General features: G+C 44.4%; 2 protein-coding genes across 2 annotated transcripts; one reads left to right on the forward strand and one right to left on the reverse strand.

The window, feature by feature from the left end:
• On the reverse strand, positions 1-20,482 carry LOC306920204 (uncharacterized protein). Its single transcript, XM_079496873.1, has 11 exons — positions 20,319-20,482; positions 19,447-19,631; positions 18,852-19,130; positions 15,942-16,034; positions 15,735-15,839; positions 14,991-15,100; positions 14,455-14,652; positions 2,898-3,060; positions 2,089-2,254; positions 633-727; positions 1-133 (listed from the first exon to the last, which is right to left on the reverse strand). Exons 1-11 carry the CDS (start codon positions 20,408-20,410, stop codon positions 48-50), a joined length of 1,572 nt encoding a protein of 523 aa, XP_079352999.1. The 5' UTR covers positions 20,411-20,482; the 3' UTR covers positions 1-47.
• LOC306927063 (uncharacterized protein) lies at positions 10,186-11,420 on the forward strand (the record flags this gene model as incomplete). Its single annotated transcript, XM_079506692.1, has 5 exons — positions 10,186-10,218; positions 10,526-10,656; positions 10,742-10,822; positions 10,916-10,981; positions 11,067-11,420. 5 exons carry the CDS (start codon positions 10,186-10,188, stop codon positions 11,275-11,277), a joined length of 522 nt encoding a protein of 173 aa, XP_079362818.1. The 3' UTR covers positions 11,278-11,420.
• Positions 20,483-24,900: the final 4,418 nt, after the last annotated feature.

Below are 24,900 nucleotides of genomic sequence, written 5' to 3' on the forward strand. Positions count from 1 at the left end.
CGGTCTTCAGATTTTGTGATGTCAGTGACATGGTTTGACACACCAAATCACAGCATTCTGCTCTTCACCCTGTCAAAGATCTGACGGACTTTGGCGGCAGGGACACAGCCTTCCCTCAAAATGGTTATGGTCCCTGTGGAGACAGAAGAACGTTTTGAAAAGATGAGATAGTACAAAAAAACAAAGTATTGCTGAGCTATTCCTTCCATATGGCTTCCGGTTGCTGGCCGCACCAAGTACAAAAACATTGGCGATGACCTCCCTTCTACAAGTCTCAACGGTCCTATCCAATTAAAAGGCAGAAAAGCCCTAATATCTAGAAAACATTAGAATTAACTCATCATTGCCATCAGAACTGCAGATTCACTCCAAATGTTACACAAACTCAGCTCTTCAGACTACACCTCACCTCCTAGAACTCATCTCTCATTCGATAATGCAGATAAGATACCTTGATTAGATTTTTTCTTCACAAAATGAATGTTGAGAATGTAATTTACCGTAGCTAGCATGTTGTTTACACAAATGCTAGGCCTTGATGTTTACCTGAAATTCCTAGTTTCTCTCTGCACTCTACTTATGTGTACCTAAATTGTTCTAAAACAGCTGGAAAATCATGTAATGTGTCTTACCTTCATCGATCTTCAGGCAGTTGACCACAGTGGAGGCCACCAATTCATTGGAGTCTCCATCACAGAGAACCCCTTGGATTTTGTGTCCCAAACGGCTGCAGCAAACAGACATGTTACCATATGAGAAACAAAGTAATGTGTTAAAAAGCTCTATATTCTGATAGTAATCATTGCTACAGAGTGTTTGTTCAGTAACAGTGACTAGGTCCGCCATCTTTCACGGTCTTTAGTAAACAGAAAATACATTTAAAGTTGCAATATGAATAATCAGGAGAGACTGATGGATCTGGTAGATCTGCTACTTTGGTATTTTTTGTGGACATGTGTCAAGTGTTCATATTTTGTCATCTTGCCCTTTGACCATCAGTTTTATCACCCTCCACAGGCCTAATCATCTCAGACCTATATTATCCGTTATATTATTATATCATATTATATTATGGGTTGCCTGACGCCAAGTTAAGATTTACTGTCTGCCTGTAGCCACAAAAGTTAGCTGGCATATTGAGAGGTCTATTTGGATAAACACTGCATGTATTTGACCTTGATGCCTAGTGAGAAAAGAGATAGCTGCGCAGGGAGCATTTCTCTCTGTAAAGAGTGCACAGCTAGCCGGGAAGAAATGTTATCTTCAGGTTGCCATAGCAACGCCAGCCTCAGTGCTTTCCCGGTCTATGGACGGAATTAATGCCTGTCCCGATATCAGTCTCATCAGCTATGTGCTGGTCCAATGAGCAGTGCCAGCGTGGCATAGTGGAAATTAACTGAGTATTCAGCCAATGGAATGTGTATCAACAATTGTAATTCTACAGTATTAATGCCTTTGAAATGAATTGTTCGTCAGAGACTACCCTGTGCCCTTTTGGTGGTACAGGGGAGAGTAATTTGGCTGTGTGTGGATCTGTCCTGTCTCTCTGATCTGAAAATGAATTAACTAAACCATATTTGTTCTGACTCGACAATCCTTCTTCTGGTGGACTCATCTTTTTAATTGACTACTAAAGGTATTTTTCTAAAAGCTAATGGTTAACTTGGTCATAGGCTCTCGGCCTGTTGTGGTGCTGAGTATTTCTGTGTACTCTTTGAGTACTTTCTCTAAAGTATTTTTTATAGTTATAGCTGTGTAGCTCAGTAATTCAGTATAATACAGTCCTTTTCTATCCTTGGTGAAACATTAATTGTCCCTTCTGCATTTTATATGCAACTAAATGGTTTTATCTTAATTATAAATCCATCAGAGACAAATGATACAGGATAAACTAGTGAAATTGGAATTGATGAAACAAGTATAATCAGCAGACAATTGGAATTGGAACATTATAAAACTGAAGCTAATAAATGGGTTCTCTAAATCTCTCTCCTTATTGAATGGAATATACCGAGTAGGTCCTTTAAAGTTTAAACCCAAAAATATTTATCTCAAGTTTGCCCACTGAATGACAGCAGGCACACCCACCTGATGACCATGCTGTGGTGAGTGCTGTCTGGCTCTCCGCTGGGATTGGCCGAGGTGATGGCGAGGGGTCCGGTGAGGTCACACAGGTGACATGTGACCGTGTGATCGGGGACACGGATCATGATGCTGTCCCTGGTGCCCACATGGTCATATGCTGCCGCCACACCTACCAACACATAACAAGACGTCATATTACTATTACCTGTGTCTCATTACAGTATAACCGATTCCCTGTAGGGAGGTGACACTTAATTGAACTAATCCATTCAATTAGAATTCAATCATAAAATTCAAAAGCAATCTACAAGCTCAGATTAATCAATTTAGACATTACAAACAAACTGAATCGTTTTTCAGGTGGATTCATTGATATACTGTACATACCGACCGTATAACATATATGATTTGTTGAAGAATAATCAGAATTTCCTTGTCCCAGACCGTTTACCCCATACACATAAACGTAGACACCTCTTCCGGCTCTGGGGCGTCTGTATCTCAACGGAAGGAACATGGAGGCAATATTGGCAATCTTTCCCGAGATTCCTTGCGAAGCATAGTGGAAGCATAGCGGAAGAACGGAAGGGGACGTTCGGTAGGCCAATCAGAGGTGGGACTCCTTCTTTCCCAGCGACACTTGCTTTGGCAATAAACGGTAGTTCCCGGGAAAAGACATGATTTGATTGGCCAGTAGTCACTTGAGTGACAGCGACCGGCACGACGCAGCTTTACTTCCTCCTCCCGTTGCAGACAGGTCGCTCCAATGGACCAATGAGGCATCTTTTTATTTTTTAATATCTATGGTTTACCCAGTCTGAGGAGCCAGTCTCCCTTGCTGACGATGCAGCTGATTCCTCCAGGGTAGACACTCCTCATGAACTCCCACAGCAGCGGGCTGAACGGGGGCTTGGCGCTCACCAGCTGCTCAATGCTGGAGATGCAGATACAGACGGGCTTCTCCGCCGGTCGCTCCTGATTGGTGCAGATCATACATAGACACCAATGATACAGAGTTAAGCCTATCCACCAACCTAAAGGAGGTGGCCCAGAACCTTGGTGTGCTCTTCGATTCTGGCTACTCTTTTATTACCCAGGTAACATGAGTTGTTCAAACATGCTACTTCCAGTTAAGGAATATAGCTAGTCAAAAGGTTTCCTGTCACCTGCAAATCTTGAAAAGGAAATTCATGCTTTTATTTCTTCTCGTTTAGATTATTGCAACTCTATTTATTCCGGCCTCTACAAAAAAAGCTATATTCCGGATCCAATTAGTACAGAACTCAGCTGCCATTTACCATTCTATAGGCGATTGTACAGTATTATACTCAAATGTTTTTTTTTTCATATTGCTTTTGTCTTGCTATTATGTTGTTTTTTAACCTTGCTCTGTGCAGCACTTTGGAACCTTGTTTTGAAAGGTGCTATATAAAATAAAGTTCATTATCATAAACCAACTCTAAGAAACATGACAATTTCACCTCCACCTCCACTTAGCTGCTCTTCACTGGTTAGCTGTCTGAATTGATTTTACATTTTTACTTATGACTTTTAAAGCTGTGAATGGACAGGCTCCCAGTTATGTCTCTGACATGCTGAAATAAAGGCATGCCTGTGCACAGACTCAGATCCTCAGACAAGGCCCTCCTGGAGGCTCCCACAGCCAGCTCATCACAAAGGGTGGCCAGGCTTTTGAATCCGCGTCCCTATAAGCTTTGGAATGCCCTACCTGATTTAAGACGTGCAAAATCAGAGTTATCTTTTAAATCTCTTCTGAAAATCCACCTCTATGTTAAGGCTATGTTGTGTTATAGCGGTCCGTGTATTTTACGGCCATTTCAATTCTAATTTCGTATCTGCAGATACGTATTCAGAATACGGTTTGGTGTTCTGAATACTGTTTGTCAAATATGGAAATGGTAAATTAAAACATAGAATACGGTTCGTTTTCTGAATACTGTTTAGAAATGGTTCATTAAAAAGAAAAGGGGGCGGAGGCGTGGCCACGGCCGTCTTGAGTGACAGGCAGGCTGTGCTGCTGTTACTGCAAGCAGACACAGGCAGCGCTGTTGACGATCGCACCAGGCGATATTATATTTAATTTTAACGCACTGCTGTTATTATATGCCTTTAAGTATTCAATAGTAGACAGGGGAAAAAGCTATAACAACCTGATTACCGGGTGTGCCAAACCTTTCTCAGTTGTTTCTAATAGTAGAATCTAATTCTGCCTTGTACATTTTTGTATCGCGCATAGTTAATGAGATCATTTGCATATTAGATACATTAGCTGAAACAAAGATATAATAAGTACATGAATGTATAATATGGCAATAAATTGACATAGTAAATGGTGCATTTATATAGCGCCTTTATCCAATTCTTTAAATGTATTGTTAATGTATGAATTATTCTTTAGATGAACAACACATCAAAGCAGATATATGCCTAAATATGGTTCTGTGCAATACTTTGTGCAATATTAACTTGCATGTGTATCATTTTATAAACACATTTTCATATTTGTTTAATTGAAAAGCTAAACTGATTGGAGAAAAAACACAACATGGTACCAATTTTTTGTGAGCTAATAATCACGGTGTGCTAGCTTAGAAGCTTGACCTGTGTATTTAAGGTAAACTAATTTTGCAGTGTAAGAAAATCTAGCATGTTTATTGTGATTAATCAGTATATATTATGCATATGTAACAACATGCACATTCAGACTTAAAGATTCAGACTCAAAGCGATCATATTTATGCAATTGTTGAGAGGGGGACACTGGCTGGGGGTCACTGGGGGGACACTGGCTGGGGGACACTGAGGGGACATCTGTCTGTCTGTCTCTCTTGTCTGCAAGCCTGTGTAACTTCTAGTCTGCCTAACTTCTGGAGGGACACTGGGACGACGACACTGGCTGGGGGGACACTGGCCCGACACTGGAGGACACTGGGGGACACTGGCTGGGGGGACACTGGCTGGGGGGGGGTCACTGGCTGGGGGGGACACTGGCTGTGGAGTCACTGGGGGGACACTGGCTGGGGAGTCACTGGGGGGACACTGGCTGGGGAGTCACTGGGGGACACTGGCTGGGGGACACTGCCTGGGGAGTCACTGGGGGGACACTGGCTGGGGAGTCACTGGGGGACACTGGCTGGAGAGTCACTGGGGGGACACTGGCTGGGGAGTCACTGGGGGACACTGGCTGGGGAGTCTCTGGGGGGACACTGGCTGGAGAGTCACTGGGGGGACACTGGCTGGGGGACACTGCCTGGGGAGTCACTGGGGGGACACTGGCTGGAAGACACTGCCTGGGGAGTCACTGGGGGGACACTGGCTGGGGAGTCACTGGCTGGGGGACCCTGGGGGGATCACTGGCTGGGGGGGTCACTGGGGAGTCACTGGCTGGGGGGTCACTAGGGGGACACTGGCTGGAGAGTCACTGGGGGGACCTGGGGACTTCAGTGCAATGTACTTACATATGTTGCGACCGAAGGTCGCAACATATGTAAGTGTATGTAAGTACATTGCAAGGAATGAGTGCATTCGCCATGTACTTGAAGGAAGCCTAATCCAATCACTCTTAGATTTTCTCCAGTTTATCCCTGAGTTTAAGTTTACCTTATTGTTGTAGGACTTTTGGTTTATTTAGCCTTATTGGGGTTAATTCACCCCATGGCTCCATTTCAAAAAAGAAAAATTTACATGTGTTTCTCTTTTGTTTCCTGAGCCCGGTGTCTAATGGCCCATTTGGTGTCAGTGACACCTCTATGCTTCTTGTCCCAGGCTGGTTTGGAATGTGCTAATGTGTCCCCTATTCAAAGTCTGATTTCCATTGAGTGTTGGCTTTGTCTATGTGGCTGGGGAGTTTTGGTACAAAATCAAAACAACTTGTCTAATATTTTGGCATGTTTAAACCTCCAGGAAAATCCGTGTTGAGGTTCTTGATCCACTGCCTTTCATTAAACCGTCTTTGTCCTACTGTCCAGTTGGGATTGTGTTGAAGTCCAGACACTTTTAGATCTGCAATGCCATGTGCCATGAAATGTTGGACAATCCTTGTAGTTGTCTTTTTTGCATTGTTAATATTGTACCTGTGTTGTCTCAGCCTTGCAGCTATTGTTTTACTCGTTTCTCCGACATATTGTAAGCCACATTTTTCACATGTGATTAAATAAATACAGTTGCTGGTGCTGGCTGTTATCTGTTGTTTAATCTCCAGCACGCGTTTTGTAGTTCTATTTTTAACTATTTGTTTGGGTTTGAAGTATTCTGGTCTCTGGCTTACTGGTGTGTTGATTCCTTTTAGCTTGCTGTGTACCAGATAGTCTTTAAGATTTTTATTTTTTCTGTAGGCTGATATAATTTTATATTCCTTTAGAAGATCATCTGTTCGGTTCTCAAGATTCCTTTTTAATCTGTTGTTGGCTAGTCTGCTCTGTGTTGAATAACTGGTTACTAGGGCTATTTTTGGGCCTTGATCCCGTACTCTTACCTCTAAGAAGGTATTGTGAGCTTTCCGTAGGAATGTCCTGGTGTAACCTCGTAGTCTGAGAGCATTAAATAGCGTTGTACAGGCTATTTTGAAATCACTTCCTTGCGTGCAAATCCTATGGAATCGCAGCAGTTGTGATTTGACTATCCCTGTGTACGAATGTGGTGGGTGGAATGACGTTTTGTGTAGTAAGGCGTGAGTGTCTGTTTCCTTAAAGAATACTTTTAAGTCTAATTTCCCGTTTGTGTTGAAGTTTGGGCCCTTGAAGATTGTGACATCAAGAAAGTCAATACTTTCCGTGTGTGTCACATATTTTATCGTTATGGATCTATGATGGCTATTTAACACATCAATAAATGCCTGGAATTCTTCTTTGCTATGTTCCCATATCCCAAAGATATCATCCAGAAATCTATAGTAATGTGTTGGTTTTAGTCTGCATTTTTCTAGGGCTGTCTGTTCCCATATGCTCATGTAAATGTTTGCATAAGATGGTGCAAACCCCTTTCCCATGGCCGTCCCTTTGGTTTGTAGATATAACTTGTTATTGAAGGAAAAATCATTCCTGGTTAGATTTAAGTCTAACAATTGGAGTAATTCCTCCTCTGGGCGATTTGTGTCTGGGTATTTACTGAAAACTTCCTTGACTGCTTGTAGCCCTGCTGTCGTCTCAATGTTTGTGTAGAGGCTGTCTATATCTATCGAAAACAGAAAGGCTTCTTTTGGTACTATTATTGCTTTGATTTTGTCAACAAAATCGTAAGTGTCTTTTATAAAACTGGGGTGTCTTATTGACAGTGGGTTCAGGAAGTGTTCAATATACTCTGCTGTCTGATAGGTCTCACTGCCACAGTCAGACACAATTGGTCTCCCCGGCGGTATTTCGTATGGTATTGTCCATGAATCCGGGCTCTTGTGGATTTTTGGCAAAAGATAAAATATCCTCGCTCGTGGAGTGTCCTGTCCGAGCAAATATTGTTGTTGTTTGGCGTTTATGTGCTTCTTTTCCCTCAGTCTTTTTATGATGGCTTTGGCCTTTACAGCCGTTTGTTTGTAAATTGGTCTGTCTAATTGCCTATAATGATCCTGATTGCTGAGCTGTCTCTCCCCTTCAAACAGGTATTGGTGTCTGTCCATTATTACTATACAGGAGCCTTTATCTGCTGGCTTGATTACAATCTGTTGGTTGTTGGCCAGTTCCCTCAGTGCTTTAGCTTGTTCTGTTGTGAGGTTATCTTTCTCCTTAAGGTGTCCTGGTATGTGTCTTACCGTGTTTGTGTCGTCCTGGATCAGTTGTTTCAGGCTCTCTGGGAGCACAGCGTCTGCAGGTTCCCAGTTTGATCCTGGCTGGAAGGGTGGTATTTCCCTCCCCTGGTCCATTCTAAAGTGTGTAGCTAGTTTCAGTCTGCGGTGATACTGGGAGAGGTCCTCCTTTAATCTGTTGGTTTGTTGTTTGTTTGTATGTCTAGGGTCGGGACAAATGAAAGTCCCTTTTCCAGCAGTTCGGTCTGATGTTGATCCGGCTGGAAGTAATGGGACAGATTAATTATGTTTCACTTCCCCCCCCTCCTTTCTTGGTTTATGGGGTCAATTAGTTTAAACTAAGGAGCCAATTTTCAAGCATTGCTTTGCCTGTCTCTGTTTTCCAATGTATGTTATCATGAACAACTTTAAAATCCCGTTCATCCAATTTCGGGAGGAAATTTTGTTTTGCAATAACGCGATTTAAATATCTTAAGTTATGCCTATCCTTTGTTGGGAGGTCATTTGAGAAATTGATTAAAGGGACATGGATACTAGCGGCTGGAAAGGCGTTCTGTGCTGCTACGATGCTCCCTCTCATCGACTTCTGTGCGGTAGCGTGGCCCTTGTTGTTTATCCCAACCGACAGGATGCAATGTGCTACCGTGGTGTTCTTTGGTGTTTTCTCTAGTAGGGTCTTTGCATGTTGGAATGTCATTCCTGGGTAGCAATCCACTTGTAGATCCGTTCGTCCGAAGGGTGGGATGTTGTCCAGGTTCGAATCCCCTACGATGAGGAGGCTTTTCTTTGGGTATAGTCTCCAAAGTGTGTTCTTTTCCTTCGTGTTGATGTGTCTGTATACTTCCCCTGGGATCCTTGGTTCATCTTTCTCCGGTTCATCTATTCCCTGTTCCAGGTTCTCTCCTGGGTCTGTAGTGGTCCTACTTGGGTCTGTTCTATCTACTTCTGTGCCCTGGGTCTGGTTCTGTGTGGTGTGCTCCTGTGTTGTTGGTTCCGTCCGGCTGCGGTCAGCCCTCTGGGGTTGTGGTGTGCCATTTGGATTGCCCCCCTGGGGTGGGTCTTGTTTACTTCGTGTTTGCCTGTGTGGTGGACTCTTCTGTATTGGTGCGGCCAGGTGGGGAAAGTCTTCTTGTGATAGGTCCCTTCTTGGGAGGACCTGCACTACTGTTGTTGGTCCCTTTGGTCTTGCTCCCGGTGTTGTTGTCCCTGTACGGGGTTGGGAGGTAGGAGGGGTAGGTAGAAGGGCTGGGCGGAGAAAGGGGATACATACAACTGGGGTAGAGAGGGTGGAGGACAGGCTGGGGAGTCACTGGGGGACACTGGCTGGAGAGTCACTGGGGGGACACTGGCTGGAGAGTCACTGGGGGGACACTGGCTGAGGGACACTGCCTGGGGAGTCACTGGGGGGGACACTGGCTGGGGAGTCACTGGGGGGACACTGGCTGGGGAGTCACTGGCTGGGGGACCCTGGGGGGGATCACTGGCTGGGGGACACTGGCTGGGGGGGTCACTGGGGAGTCACTGGCTGGGGGGTCACTGGGGGACACTGGCTGGGGAGTCACTGGGGGACACTGGCTGGGGAGTCACTGGGGGGACACTGGCTGGGGAGTCACTGGCTGGGGGACCCTGGGGGGATCACTGGCTGGGGGACACTGGCTGGGGGGGGTCACTGGGGAGTCACTGGCTGGGGGGGTCACTGGGGGACACTGGCTGGGGAAAATGTGTTTATAAAATGATACACATGCAAGTTAATATTGCACAAAGTATTGCACAGAACCATATTTAGGCAAATATCTGCTTTGATGTGTTGTTCATCTACAGAATAATTCATACATTTAAAGAATGATCTCGTTTGCATAATTGATCTTCTAATCTCACCTTAAAACCTCATTTCACATAAATATATTTGATAAAATTAACTATGCGCGATACAAAAATGTACAAGGCAGAATTAGATTATACGTCAAAAAAACGAGAGAGAGAGAGAGAGAGAGAGAGTGAGTGAGTGAGTGAGTGAGTGAGTGAGTGAGTGAGTGAGTGAGTGAGTGAGTGAGTGGATGGATGGATGGATGGATGGATGGATGGATGGATGGATGGATGGATAGATTAGCCATTAACAGTTTTAACATGGTATAGTTGTATAGCCTATACGTTTTAGGAGTGCATATACATGCAGATGTCTGTGACAGCCTGTCAGCTGGTCAGTCAATTTGCTCCCAATGCTCCGCTTGTCTACGACAGAAAAACAGGTGTAGTGGACAAAGCCTACACCTGACCTGATATTAAAACATTTTCATTCATGCTGGAATGATAAATGCCGAAAGTTTTAGTGATTCCGTCGTATGACAAATGTGCCGAATGCCGAGCCAGCGCAAGTGAGGACTTGGGAGATCTCACAGTCACAGATACCTGTATTAACCCAGCCAGCCCACCACCACCATCACTCCCCGAACCCACCTCACCCCTGCAGCCCACTTTGACAGGCTGGAATGGCTTAGGGTTGACGACAGAGTATGGCTACAGCATCTTGCAATGGGTCTGGTCCACACGATTCGATCCCCCACCCATGCGATTGTGGCAGGATAGGCGTGACTGAGTTCCCACGCTGTCACAGCCCATCCCCCACCCACTCATCAGTGGGTAATTGATGGCAGTATAAAGGCAGTGTGTTTCCTTTGCTAGTCAGCTGGTTGTCTCTGCTGCTGGTTTGTGGCTGCCACACCTTGCTTGTTGAGCTGGTGTGTCCACACACAGTTGACGCCTAACTTGCTGGCCCGTCGGGCTACAGCGTGGCGTTGTGCATATTGGTGCCGGTATGTTTCTTTTAATGTTTAAACGATGGCTGGCATTTGATAGATTGATGACCATGAACTTGACTATGACCGCTTGTCTCTTTAGCTTCGGGCTGCACTCTGCAGGCATTCACTCCTGCTGGAGTCTTGTGCTGGGTGTGCGGTGTAGCTTCACCACACCACCCAGGTACGTGGTTTATCCTCCTTCTCTGCAGTATATTTCAATTGGGTGTCTTTGACGCCACGGGAATGTAAACATGGGCTCTTGTTGTTGTTCCAGTGGTTTCCCTAGCGGCTTCCGCTGCATGAGGCACTACGTCGGAGCGCATTGTCCCTCATTAACGTGGTAGGTTCCATTGAGCTCTCGCTGTTCTTGCCTCTGTGAATTGTAGTTTTAAGTATTAGTTTAACATGGCCGTTTGTGCTTTTAGGGCCAGCACCACACCTGCTGCTTTGCTGGGGTCCACCTTTCCACCTACTCCCATGTATCACCGCCGTACTTTAGAGCGTAACCACACAGCCACGAGTGGTTCTCACTTCTGGGTCCCTGGTCCCCCTGAGGCCAGGCCTTGGTTTATTGTGAACCATATTGGGTCTAATTCGATTAATTCTATATTATATTTTATTCCCTTTATTATATAGGCCTATGTATGTGTATATATATATATCGTATACTATAGTATAGTGTGTATGTATATTATATTCTATATCATTGTGGTTTGGGACACCAACCCCCCCAATTGGCCTGCATTGGTGTGATATCCTACAGCTATATGCACTTTATGGTCACCAGCACTTTTGATCGGATACCTATGTCTATGGTTGATTACTGAACAGTCTCATTGAGGAATTGTTTTATTGATTGATGAATTGTTTTATTGTTTCAGAACCCTTTAACTTAATAAAGATTTTAGTATATTTTGTTACACATGTCTCTGCCTGCCTTCATATAATCAATGTATACAACATATTATATTATTGTATAACGAATCTGTGTTGTGGAGTCATTAAGTGCTCCGGGTGTTCAGTATTATATCTTAGTAAATATCTCCTGGGGCGCAACTCCCCAGGTGGTGTAGTTGGCTATAGTTTAATTCAGATCATCCTGTCACACAGTCACCCACCCCTTTTTCCCCTCACTGTATATTTTTTCACTGTGTTTTTTCCCCCCCTTTTTGATGATTTCCTGTTTTTGGCTATATAGAAGTGTATAGGCTATTTGTACGAAATGTTATGATGAATTGAACATGCAAGATTCTGAAACAATTGGATATGTTTGTTGTGAACTGAAAGCGTACCACTGTGTTTATTAGCAAACTGTAAAAGTACCAAAACAAGGTAGGGAGTGCAGGGGGTTATAACTGCCATTATAAGAACTATTCGTGCCTGGGAGGGAATAAGGGAAATTGTCTTATACATCTTTGCAGTTGTTCATAATGGCTTGGTTTCAGCCGTCACATATTAAATGGGACATGTACAACGCTAAGACCGAAATTACACAAGGTTCAGCTGCTTACATTCATAAATTCCGTGCCGACGACCCGACGTGAGCATACGCTAAATTGTCTGTCTGTCTGTCTGCCTGCCTGCCTGTCTGTCTGTCTGTCTATATATCCCTCCATGACTCCATCTCTCCATCTACCCAACAAATCACTTTCCATTGGGGTCCAACTTTGTAGTTGTTATATCATAGCCTACTGCAAACAGTGACTAATAAGACCCAGTTTATGTGTACAGTACAGTACAGTACAGTACAGTACAGTACAGTACAGTACAGTACAGTACAGTACAGTACAGTACAGTACAGTACAGTACAGTACAGTACAGTTACAGTATTGCCAGGTGTTGTTATTTCCGAGGCTTTACCTTACCTCTATTCATTACTACTTCAATGACTTCCATAGCTTGGTTGGCATGATGAGAATTGGCCCAAAGGCTATAGTGACCCACCTCTATAAACATTCAATTGGATTACAAACAATGACACAGATGACGATGATGAGGCACTTATAGTCTTATCAGAGCCGGATTTACCTTGCTGAGGGCCCCCCTTGGGGCGCGTGGCTAATTGGGCTATTTTGTTTTCATTTTGGGGTACCCAGGCCCCTAAAAAGAGAGGCAGGCAGGCAGGCAGGCAGAAGCTCTCAATGGTTTAACCATAATACTTATGTTATTGAATCCATCTCTATCTCTCTCCATCCATTCATCCATATCTTTCTATCTATAAAAATACGCGGTATGCCTATACCTTAGCATAATTAGAATGTTTTTGTTGAGTGGTGTAAACCACTCCTACAACTGGCTTTGTTAGTTTACGTGTCTGTCCGTTTACGTCTGTCCGTACCAAAAAAAATGAGCATGGTTGCTATGGTCACCCAGTTCACACGGGTGTGATTTCATTACGTCAGACGACAGCTGATCAGTCTATATAAGACCTTACACCACTCAGTTCACACGGGTGTGATTTTTTATTATCGAACTACCTATCTATTGAATACTTTATTGATAGGTTCAATTCAATATGAGGATGTTTAATCAGTGCGGTGGGGTTCAATCATCCAGAAGATAAATGGGGTCGTCATCCCTATGTTCCCCAGGTTCTATGTCCCCCAGGTTCATATAATAACAGCAGTGCGTTAAAGTGTGATCTAAAAGCACGCTAATATATTTAAATTGTTGTTTAAATAAATATAATAAAGGATAAATTAAATATAATATCGCCTGGTGCGATCGTCAACAGCGCTGCCTGTGTCTGCTTGCAGTAACAGCAGCACAGCCTGCCTGTCACTCAAGACGGCCGTGGCCACGCCTCCGCCCCCTTTTCAGGGAGGAGGGAGGAGCGGAGAAATGAACCACAGAACACAGTACAGGTCGCAGTGCGTCTTGTTTTGAATTCTTAATTCTGTTTCCAACGACACCAACGAAAATATAGAATCGTGTTATATTTTCGTTTTAAATACCTAAGTTTTTAATGAACCATTTCTAAACAGTATTCAGAAAACGAACCGTATTCTATGTTTTAATTTACCATTTCTATATTTGACAAACAGTATTCAGAACACCAAACCGTATTCTGAATACGTATCTGCAGATACGAAATTAGAATTGAAATGGCCGTAAAATACACGGACCTATAGCCTATGTGTATGTATGCATCTATTTTACATTTTGTGCCTGCTATACACTGTTCTTTTGTTGTATTTTATCTCTAATGCTTATCATGTTGGTTTACTTGACCCTGTTCTGTAAAGCACTTTGTGACTATGGAAATGTGATATATATAAATAAATTCATTAAAGTCACTGACTGATGGGGGACTTAAAGCTGCAATATAGGGTGCTCTCCTACCCACCACCGTGGAGAATATGGGTTAGAATCCACAGTGGTGCATCCGGCTTGGCCCTAAATATCTCAATGCAAGAGTAGGAAGAGCACCTCAGATGTGCCAGTTGTATATTGTATATTGCATTTACTCCAGTCTCTACCATACTGTTGTACTATATTGCATTAACATACCATAGACCTACTCTACCATAAAGATGTACTTATAATATAACTACTAATACAATATTATTATAGTAACATACTCTACCCCGGGGCAGACCAAGGCGCAGTTGGAGGAAACACATCGACTCACTGGCCTTGGAACGTCTCGGAATCCCCCAGGAGGAAGTCACTAATGTTGCTCTGGAGAGGGAAGTCTGGAGCATTCTGAACATACTCTACCATACAAAGTAATTTTTTGATGGTACTAATTAACCAGATTGCTGGATAGAGAAAGATAAGTAGATCTCTCCGTTATTTCCGACCACGTCTTGCCTTGATGCCGTAGATGTGTTGAATGGCTTGGGGCTGCTTGCAGGACGCAGCCAGGGCGTACACAGTGTCCGTGGGGATTCCACACACCCCACCGTCCTCCAGGAGGCTGCAGATCCGCAGCAGACCACTGGTCAGCTGGGAGTCAGCCACGGGACACGATCCGTCGTCTGCTGCCTTCTGCTGCTGCTGCTTGGCATGCTGACACCAAGCACACATGGAGGGCGAGCAAACAAAGCAGTGCTAACTCTTTAGAGGCAGGGCGGCAGATCATTTTAAATGCTAGAAGTGAAATAATGCGAATACCAGTACTTATGTTATGATTTGTCGTTCTCATAAACAATAAATATGTTTCAGAAATGTTGGAAAAAATATGTTTGGACAGCTAAATCCGCCCCAACATTCAGTTGATCTTAAATTGATATTGGTGTTTAGATATGGACTAAATATCAGTAGTTACTAGTTGCCATTAATTCCATTAATATGAATGTCGTTTTTACATTGATGAGTTGGCAATAGAATAGAATAGAAGTGTTCACCTTCAGTAAAGGCGGGCCCTGTGGTAACAGTCTCTGGGAGAAAATGCAGTTTGTCAGTGAAGCCAATACTCCATAGAAACACATTATGGAGAACACTGCCAGCATGGCAACTGTAAAGAAAATATCAAAGTCTTAACAAATGACAGGCTAGTTTCACATGTGTGTTCACTAAAAGGGTTATGAAACCATAGGCTGATTTTGTAGTGTGTTTTCCAGGTCGGGGAAAAAACTACAGAAGGGTAAAGCATGGCAGGTTAGTAAACAACTCAGCAGCAGCTAATCATATTAATATTGTGTGTGTCAGATTGAGGTGTTTCCAGAGCCATTGGTGTGTCAATGTGATAGGTGGTAATCAGACAGTAGTATTGACCATGCACATTGACATAGTAGCTACCTACGTTGTTGTAAATCTAACACTCATTGTTAATTTGATTAGCTGCAGCTGTGTTGCTTTCTTCACTGTATATTACCGGATAATCCCTTGCCTCGTCATAGTATGAAATGGTACACATTTCCGGTCTCCTGAGTGGGCGCAGCTTGACATCAGAAGTCGCTTTTGAAAACGATTCTACATTTACCTATTCAATGTTCACTAGGGTTGGCCAATGTAAACCTGCAGTTAATATCAGAAGATTTATTTTTATTTTTAATCTAGCACCTACTTTCTTCAATTCTAGTAGTTGGTATAGTCACAATACCAACCATTATACCACTATGCTATAGTGGTTCCTAACCAGCACCTACTTTCTAGTTGGTATGGTAGTTTCTGCAGTGTGGAAAGCAGGAAGCAGACCAATATCACTTCCATGACTGTCGTTAGAAACAGCAAAACCAAGTTCCTATATGCAGCTGAAAGACAAAGTAACAAACAAAAGACAATTAGCTCAAAACTAGTTGTGTCAATTACAGTAGCCCTTATAATGAACAGAATGTAGAGGTTAGTTAACGCACCAATAAGCATGAGAAAAGCATTAATGACCAGGAAAGCCACGGCTCCAGCTGTAAAGGCGTAGGCTGTCTCTGGTGAAAGCTGGAGTAGGTTACCTGGAATAGCACAAATATTAAATATATTTTACCCGGTAGCCCTGTCTAGGATAGCAGCCAACATACAACAAACAACATATACCAGTAAGTCGCCCTAAAGGGCGAGGTCGTGCTGAAACAACAGAGCTTCTTATTACGGCACAGTTGAGAAGCAGGAGTTAAACTATTAATCTGGTGTCAGTGAGGTCAGATGTAGAGTTGCTGGCCGGCTCCATATATGCAGATCTAGTATGTCAAACCATGTATGGCTATCCAGGGCTTGATGAGGACAGACTGGAGATTCTGTCCTCGAGCTGGGACACCTTCTGGGTTAGGCGGAGGCAGCTGTCACAGTCGGAGGATGATGAGGTATGTGCTGTTGTCATGTTGTCTGGGGGTAAACAAAAAGAACTATGGCCAGTAAAGGTGATTTTGATGATGAAAATATGCAAGTTACAGTGAGGTATTGGGTGACAGGCAGAGGCTTAGTGCGGGACGCACAGGCGGGGGCCACATACAGTGGCCCGTGGCGTTGAATTGGTATGGCAGTATGCACTAGTAGGTCTCGTTGAGGTTCGGAACCAACTCAACGCAGCCGTTGAGTTGGCGTCGGGTAAGCCGGGAGGTGGTCTCTCCTCTCTGGTGGTTGGGATGGCTGGTCAAACCACCCGTTTCGACTGGTATCAATGGACAAGACCGCAGTTATCAGTTAGGATCAGTACGAATTTTTCGAGCTAGTATGGGCATGCTCTGCCGACCCAACGGCTCAGTCGGTAGTTCTCCGTGATTATTTCGCTTGATAATCACTGATGTCCTGACGGAGGCGCGCCGTGTCTGGTGGCCTTGAGCCACGTGAGGCACCGCCGAGCGAGGCGCTAGCCGAGCGAGTCGCCGTGCCGAGCGTTGCGAAGGCCACCAGACCCGACTCAGTGCCGTCCGAGTTATGTCCCGATAGGCAGAGAATAGTATATATTAGTAGCCCATAGTTTCCATGCACCATAGTTGGAAATGACACGTCCACCAGGGGGAAACCTTGACCAGGCTACTATGGTGAGTAGGCCAGTATGGCCATACTGGGCCCATAAGATGCATGATAAACGGACATACTGGGCCCATAAGATCGTATCGGTCGAATCCGCTAGTCAAGCTAGGTAGCTGTCAAACTAGCTGTCAGCCTGTCACTGCAGGAAAACGCTACTAGGCCGGTGGCCGCAGGTAGGCATCGGGTGATGGCAGGTGTATAATTAGTGAGCAAAGTTGCCGATTGCTACAATCTTGTACTAAAACTAAAGTAGACCGTTAAAACTAACATGATTAAAAAAATAAAGTAAAATTAATGCCTGGAAAGGGTTTAAAACGGCCAGTTTTGGCGAGGCTGTCAGCGGTGTTCGGCGTTTGGGGTGCAGCACAGACGCATGCGCAGTTCACTCTGGCCATGTGGTGGTATCGGATGCCATGTGGTGGTCCAGGCACCTATAGGCTGGTAATCCAGCCTGACAGCGTGTCTCCGGTTTGAGTCCCAAACCAAACAGATGGAGATCCATGTGTTGTACCAACTTGGTTCATTTGCAAGTGTGACTCGCGTCGCGGCATCCACACTGGTTATCATGAGACTGTCACAATATGGCCATATATTGACATTCCCATATATTTGTTTTTCATTGACCAAAACATGCACCACATGAAAACCAGGTATGACCAGGGTTCATGGCCATATAAAGCGTGTCTTGAGTGTGAGAGAGGGTTTGATGATGTCAGATCGACATGATCGTCATGATCTTCATATATGGAGACAGCCATATATGGAGCGTATCACGAGGCGTGATGTCACAAGGGGTGATGGACTGACAACCATATGGCGTGAGTGATGAAGCGATGGACGCAACAATCATTTACATAAGATGAAACTAATAAAGAAATAACATTAAAAATAATTCAACAGAGTAACATTTGACAGGGGAGCGGGGGCATTCGAACAAGTAGCTAAATATGTATTATTTTACAAAATAGATTTCTTTATTATAATTTACTAGACCCCAGGAAATTACATCTGGCCTCAAAAGAGCACAGGATCTATTGAATCTGAAGGAGGAGGTACTCGGGGCCTCCCATACTGTGTGTCATAGGCTCAATCGTCAGTTTGTCACCTCCTCCTTCACATTCAGTAGATCCCAAGGTATATTAAATGGAGGTAAGGTCACCGACATCATTTTCGCTATCACGCAATTCCAGACGACAGATTCGTCGCACCAGTGGAGCCAAACTGCACCCGGAAGTTCGGCAGAATGCACTGGAGTCAATGAGAGCTCTGTGACCAGCTCATGAACAAACACTATTTCTGAATGAGATCTTTTGTAAAGTAATCACTTTTGGCAAATAACAGAAGACATGTAACACATTATTGTCTGCTGTGTTGCTTTTCGATGTGTACACTGTGTAATTTTATAGAGGTATCTAAAGAGCAAAAAGTAAGTTTCTGAACGTGCCAAGTATCGCACCGTTTCCTGTCTGGCAGCCAAATCTCGCGAGACCCCCGGAACAGAAACGATACCTGCTGCTGTTTAAACCCCAAATAAAATGTACTGTGCACTCTGTGCACATCGAAAAGCAACTGATTAGAAAACAAACTGTGATGTGTCTTCTTTTATATGCCTGAACCGATTATATGACAAAGGTCTCAATGGTTCATAAATAATGTTTGTTATGAGCAGAAACAGCAGTCACTCAATGTTAATAGTATTTGTAGATAACAGTATTAGCATGGGATTAGCAAATCAAGGATGAAAAATCTTTATCCAACCAAAACCCGAATTATTTTTGACCGACATATGAGAATACCTGCGAAACGAAACCAGGTCCAGGCAGCCCACACAGCCCCGTAGAAGGACGGGACGGCAGAGCCAAAGCGGACGCCTCCCCTGACCTGTAGGCGGCTGACGTAAGCCTGCATGACACTCCCCGAGATGAGCACCCAGGGGACCGTCAGGTGCAGGAAGGAGGGGTTTGTGCTGGAGACGCCAGCATGAAGTGCAGACAGAGCTGCCACCCCGTTGCACAAGTAGAACAGGGCGTCTGGGATTTGGCCTGTCTGGGATTCAGTCAGCCCCTGATCTCCAACTAGGCAGTGGTGGAAAGTACATTTACTTAAGTTGTTGTACTTAAGTACAATGTTGAGGTATTTATTTGTACTTGAGTATTTCCAATTTCCAATAGTTTTACTTCTACTCCACTACATCTCAAATCCAAATATTGCACTATATGCCATAGATCACTACTTTGTAGATTTTGATTATTATTACAAAACAGATTACCCACCAGCTCAGACAATTAATAGGCTATTCACACAATGAAAATAACATCATTAATAATAATAATAATAATAATAATAATAATAATAATAATAATATAATTGAAAACTTAAAAACGATAAAACCTTGCTGGGCTCCAGCTCTCAGGCTGCAGCAGCCCAGAACCATCTTGAGTCGGTCTGTGGAGACCAGCTGTGCGCCGACGGGGATGAGGGTCTTCTCTGCGATGGAGTTGATGAGTCGGCAGAATGTAGCGTAGAGGGAGACCGCCGTGAACAGGCAACACGCCACTCCAAACAATACGTAGTACCTAGAGGTGTTACCACCGTGACATTTTAGTTCAGTTAATTGTCGTACAAATACGAAGAGTTGGGACAAGGAAACATTGAAGTCCATATCCTGAATCCTTATCCATAAATGATACATTATGGATACTTATTATGGACTTAAATATGGTTCTTCGTCTCAACTCTATTAATGATTTAATTGTGGTTTTGGAATTGAACATTAGAGCATATAAATATTGACAAATTACATTTCTGTTTGCCTTTTAGGCTTTTAAACCAAAATTGCGCAGGGCAGATATGCCAAATTATCTCACCCATTTTCAACCACATATGTTCATATAATTGGTCCTCGATCACCAATGCTCGTTATAAGATGAGAACATTTCTGTCCAAGGACAGTTCAGAAACCTGCCTATCAGTGACAGGAAGGTTTGGTCTTTTCAAACTTATTATTTTTATTCGAGTAAGAATAATGGCCTATTTCTGCATGCTAAGGCTGTGGTTTCTATTAGCTTGGAATCCCTGTTGATGATGACATAGGTAAACAGGTTTCTGAACTGTACACCGGTGACCAATAAGAAACAGAGTGAGTAGATGGAAATTGTGCCATCTTATAATGACCAGTGAGGACCAATTATATGAACATACGGTTGAAATTGGGTGTTGCAAATAACTAATCAGGTGATGTAATAATTGTGACAGGGCAGTACCCCTGGAGTGGGATGGAGGGGATGGTGGCGATGGTGAGAAGGAGGAACAATGCATTGTGGGTCAGCTCCAGCGTGTCTGTGCATTGAGGCATAAAACACAGAGCACCAACGCGGCCGCCACGAAAAACCAGTCACCCACCATGGGCTCTCTGCCAGAGGCCACTTTACTGGGCTCCATTATCAACACAGACGTCACAAACTCCTCCCAAGCCTTGATCAACCAGTACATGGCATGGAGCCCAAACTTTGTTGTATGGTAGCAATCTTGGCGCAGGTGGCCGTAGTAGCTAGCGAACAGCTGGGCCACCGAGATAATCGAGACCCAGGCAACACCTAAGACAGACAGACAGACAGACAGACAGACCTTTATTGATCCTGCAGGTTAGAACACAGGGCCGATACAGATGCAGATAACAGTAGTAACAAGTTACCTATGTAAATAACGGTAGAATTAGAATATGCTCAAAGATGCAAGGGGAAAGAAACTGTCAACACAGTATCATCAATATACAGCAAGCCAATATACAACCGGATAAAGTACACACACAATGCTGTATCAGCGGGGAGAAAAAATAGTGATACTAAAAAAACAGATACCAACCTAAGGCAAAGGTCTGGATGTATCCGAAGCTGTAGAAAGCAAAGATGAAGGGAGAGACTGTGTCGCTAAAGAATCCCAGAGCCACAGGATCGGCGTACTTCGTGTTCTTCTTCTTCTCTTGCTTGATGCTCTGAGCATATGTGGAGTTGGCGGTCCCTAGCAGGAGAACGTTGAACAGCGGGGTCCCGAAGCCCTTGAGGGTCAGGCGCTGAGTCAGGCCTTTCACCAGGAGAGCGGCCGAGCCGTAAATGGCAAAGACGAGGATGAGAATTTCAAAAACGCCAGAGACCACCAGAGCCCACGGGCTGGTCACCACGGCCACCGCTTCGAACACCAGCGTGACAGTGATGGCGCCGAACACGAAGGGCATGATGTAGTTGACCGTGGCCGAGCCGAAGGCCAGCAGGAAGGACAGCAGGATGTACGGTACCAGACCAGAGATGGCAGATTCTTTAAGGGACAGAGCTGATGATGCTGGGGTGGTGTTTGTCAAAGACAGATTGCTGGGCAGGTGACTCAACAGGGACGTGTTGTTCGCAGTGTCGTAGGGCGAGAATATTTCTAAAGCGGAAGCTTGATTGGCTGCTCCGTAGTAGATCCGGGTGGCACCGTAGCTGCCCCAGAGAGCGGCGTACCCGATGAAGGCAGTGCTACTCAAGTGGTCGTATTTTCGGAAGGATATGATACCGGCCACCAATTGGCATATACCACCGATCAGGATGAGGTGAACACCTGCAGAAAACATTAAAGTATGTAAATGTTTTAATCTGTCTATTAATTCACGAAACCTGTGTGTGTGTGTGTGTGTGTGTGTGGGGGGGGGGGGGGGGGGGGGGAGCCAAGGCGGGAGCTGTCATTTCACTTAGGTTATACCTGCTAGAATATTCTCAACACCTTGTGGTGTGACGCCAGTGCGAGCAGTGTTGAAGTTCTGTAGGAGGACCAGGAGTGCACTGATGCCGTTGGACAGCATGCCCAGGACTCCTGGCTCCCCATAGAAGCTGGCTGGGAAACCATCTGATGTTGACATGCTTTCTCCTTTGGCAGGTTTTAGAGTTTTGGCTCAGCTAAAACAATGCAAAAATGGAGCAACAAAACAATGATGAGAAAAAACACACACACACACACACACACACACACACACACACACACACACACACACACACACACACACACACACACACACACACACACACACACACACACACACACACACACACACACACACACACACACACACACACACACACACACACACACACACACACACACACACACACACACACACACACACACACACAATGTTACAGGAAGAGCTCAAACGTTTTAGACTGTTTCACTGTATTTCTTTAAAATTCTGATAGATTTATTCCCTGGGTGGCACACCAGTTTGTATTTGCATTGTGATGAAGAGATAATCTATCTTGTGTTTTGTAATTTTTCCTACAAACTACACATCACTCAAAACATGTTTTTTTGTAAGATTTTTGTAAGATTTCTCAAAGTGAACAGTGCCCTCAATATGTATAAATGAACAAACAATTATGTTTAGAAATATGAATGAAGGAGGACTGAGATTTGTTCTCTGGGAACATGTTTATTTATATCTCATGAGTAAGTAAGTAGCAATACCACAATATAGAAATACTTGGTTAGAAAAGGCCTGTGTTCAAAAATGTATTTGAGTAAAATACAAAAGTATTGGCATTTCAATATACAATACCGTAGAAGTACCAAAAGTAAAACGTATTATACATTATCAAATGGTAGGCTAAAGTAAAAGTATCTAAAAGAAAATGTGCTTCATTAAATGTACTAAATGTGCTTGAGTAAATGTAAGAAGTTACACCACTGAAAACAGTACTTTAGCATAATACTGCACTTCTCCTGAGTGAGTCCATATGAGTCCAGTTAATCCTGTGAGTGTTAGAGACTGTAGCTGAGGCTGTGTGCCCTGCCCTGCTCGTGACCCAGGTGGCAGCTAGTGTGAGTTTGTCTCTGCCTCCTCACTGCACAAAGTTCCTGCTAATATTATCTGTAAATAAAGGGGAGAAGGAATTTAAGTTACATCCCAGTTAGGGTCAGGCCCGGATTAACAATGGAATTTAGTGGAGCTTAAACTCCGCAACACAGGAACCCCTGCTAGTGTTTTTGGTCGTCCGACAGTTTTTTGCTTTTGGTCGTCCGACAGTTTCCAAGCCAGTACGGATACCAGCGCCACCGACCACCTGATACCACCAGAGGCCACCACAGTCCCAGTCAACATCGCGTCGCCAGTGGCCCACCTGAACCACACAGCCAGACCGCACGACGGACCAGGCCTAGGCTTACCACCACCAGAGCCTCCAAAACCGACCGACGATGGACCCATCCCCCCACCCGCTCCCCCCCTCCCCCCAAGGCAAGATCCGCTCTGACCTTTGTCTACCTCAGGGATGTCTGTAGACAACACGGCCGCCATTGGGATGGGTCTGTCTGCAGGCATTTCCAGGTTCAACGGCGCCACCCCCCTCACTCCACCCCCCTCCCCCATTCACACATCAGCCTACTTCAACACAGACGATATCACCTCTATTATCGGCGCCAAAAGCTGGCACATATTTCATTTGAACGTGAACAGCCTTGGACCTAAATTGCCGAAATCAAACAAATATTTCAAAACGGTAAGGCACACATTCTGAGTTTCTCTGAAACTAAACTGGATGAATCTACCAAAGATCCTGAGGTTGAAATAGATGAAATTACCTACATAGTTTCCATCCTGGAGGCAAATCTTTCCGGTGATAAAATGGCCACCAACGTAATCAAAAAGGTCAACCAAAGAACAAGATTCCTATACAGGATCTCCTCACTGGTCAACAAAAACACCTTGAAGACCTTAACAGGAGCCCTCGTACAAGGTTTCTTCGACTACGCTTGCACCTCCTGGTACCACAGCACCACGGCCCTTAAAACAAGGCTCCAGACTTCCCAAAACAAACTGGTCAGGCTACTACTTGGCCTCACTCCCTGAACCCACCTCACCCCTGCCCACTTTGACAGGCTGGAATGGCTTAGGGTTGACGACAGAGTACAGCACCTTGCAATGGGCCTGGTCCACAAGATTCGCTACACCACCAAGATACCCATGTACCCAGTGGCGTGCACAGACATTTAGAGGGGCAGGTGCTCAAGTTAAAAAAGGGCACCTTGTGTAGCGCGTGGAACCAGCCGGTTGCCTTAATCCATTTTGGTGTTAGCATTATGTTATGCTTTAGCTATTGAAAAATAGCAGATCTACAAGCTCATAGCGCCAGTAGGTCTGCTATTTTAAAAAGGCAATGTGCCCTTTTTTTTCAAAAGGGCACATTGCCAAAAGGGCAGGGGGTGCTCTAGCACCCCCTAGTGTCTATCTGTGCACGCCACTGCATGTACCTGTCTAAATACTTCCTTAATGTCAACGAAGTCCACACCCACAACACCAGAGGGTGTTCAACAAACCATGTGCAACCCAGATTCGGCACAAACAAGGGACTAAATTAATTTCGCTCCTATGCCACCAAAATGTGGAACGCCCTACCAACAGTCATTAAGACATGCGAATCCCTTGACTCCTTTAAAACTGCTCTCAAAGGGCACCTACGGACGGCTGCAATTCGAAACTGGCCCCCGTAAAATCTGAATCCCCCACCCACCCCTGTTTCCCCTCACTGTATATGTTTCTTTTCCCTTTTTACCTCCTATGATGATTTCTTTTTGACTATATAGTTGTGTATATTCGTACGTCTCTAAATGTTTTGATGAATTGAAAATGGTGGGCTTGTAAACAAGTGTAATGCTTTATGGTGTCGTCCACTCACTGTTAACAGTTTTTGTATTGAGTTGTACTTGAAATGTAATATAATTCTGCAAACTGTTAATAAATCAATAAATCAATCAATTCTGTAGCAGTTGATTTTCCCTCGGTCGGTTTGGGGGGGGGGGGGCAGTCGGTTTGGGGGG

This window comes from Electrona antarctica (assembly GCF_951216825.1).
Source record: "Electrona antarctica genome assembly, chromosome: 1".
Lineage (NCBI taxonomy): Eukaryota > Metazoa > Chordata > Actinopteri > Myctophiformes > Myctophidae > Electrona > Electrona antarctica.

What these genes read in the sequence shown, in the direction of transcription:
- LOC306920204 (XM_079496873.1), bottom strand. Translation starts at nt 20,410, where the DNA reads ATGCCTCAATGCACAGACACGCTGGAGCTGACCCACAATGCATTGTTC. An exon ending in TGCTTTTCTCATGCTTATTG is followed by an intron (nt 15,840 to 15,941) that starts GTGCGTTAACTA and finishes TTTGTCTTTCAG; the next exon opens with CTGCATATAGGAACTTGGTT. An exon ending in CACCACAGCATGGTCATCAG is followed by an intron (nt 728 to 2,088) that starts GTGGGTGTGCCT and finishes TGTTTGCTGCAG; the next exon opens with CCGTTTGGGACACAAAATCC.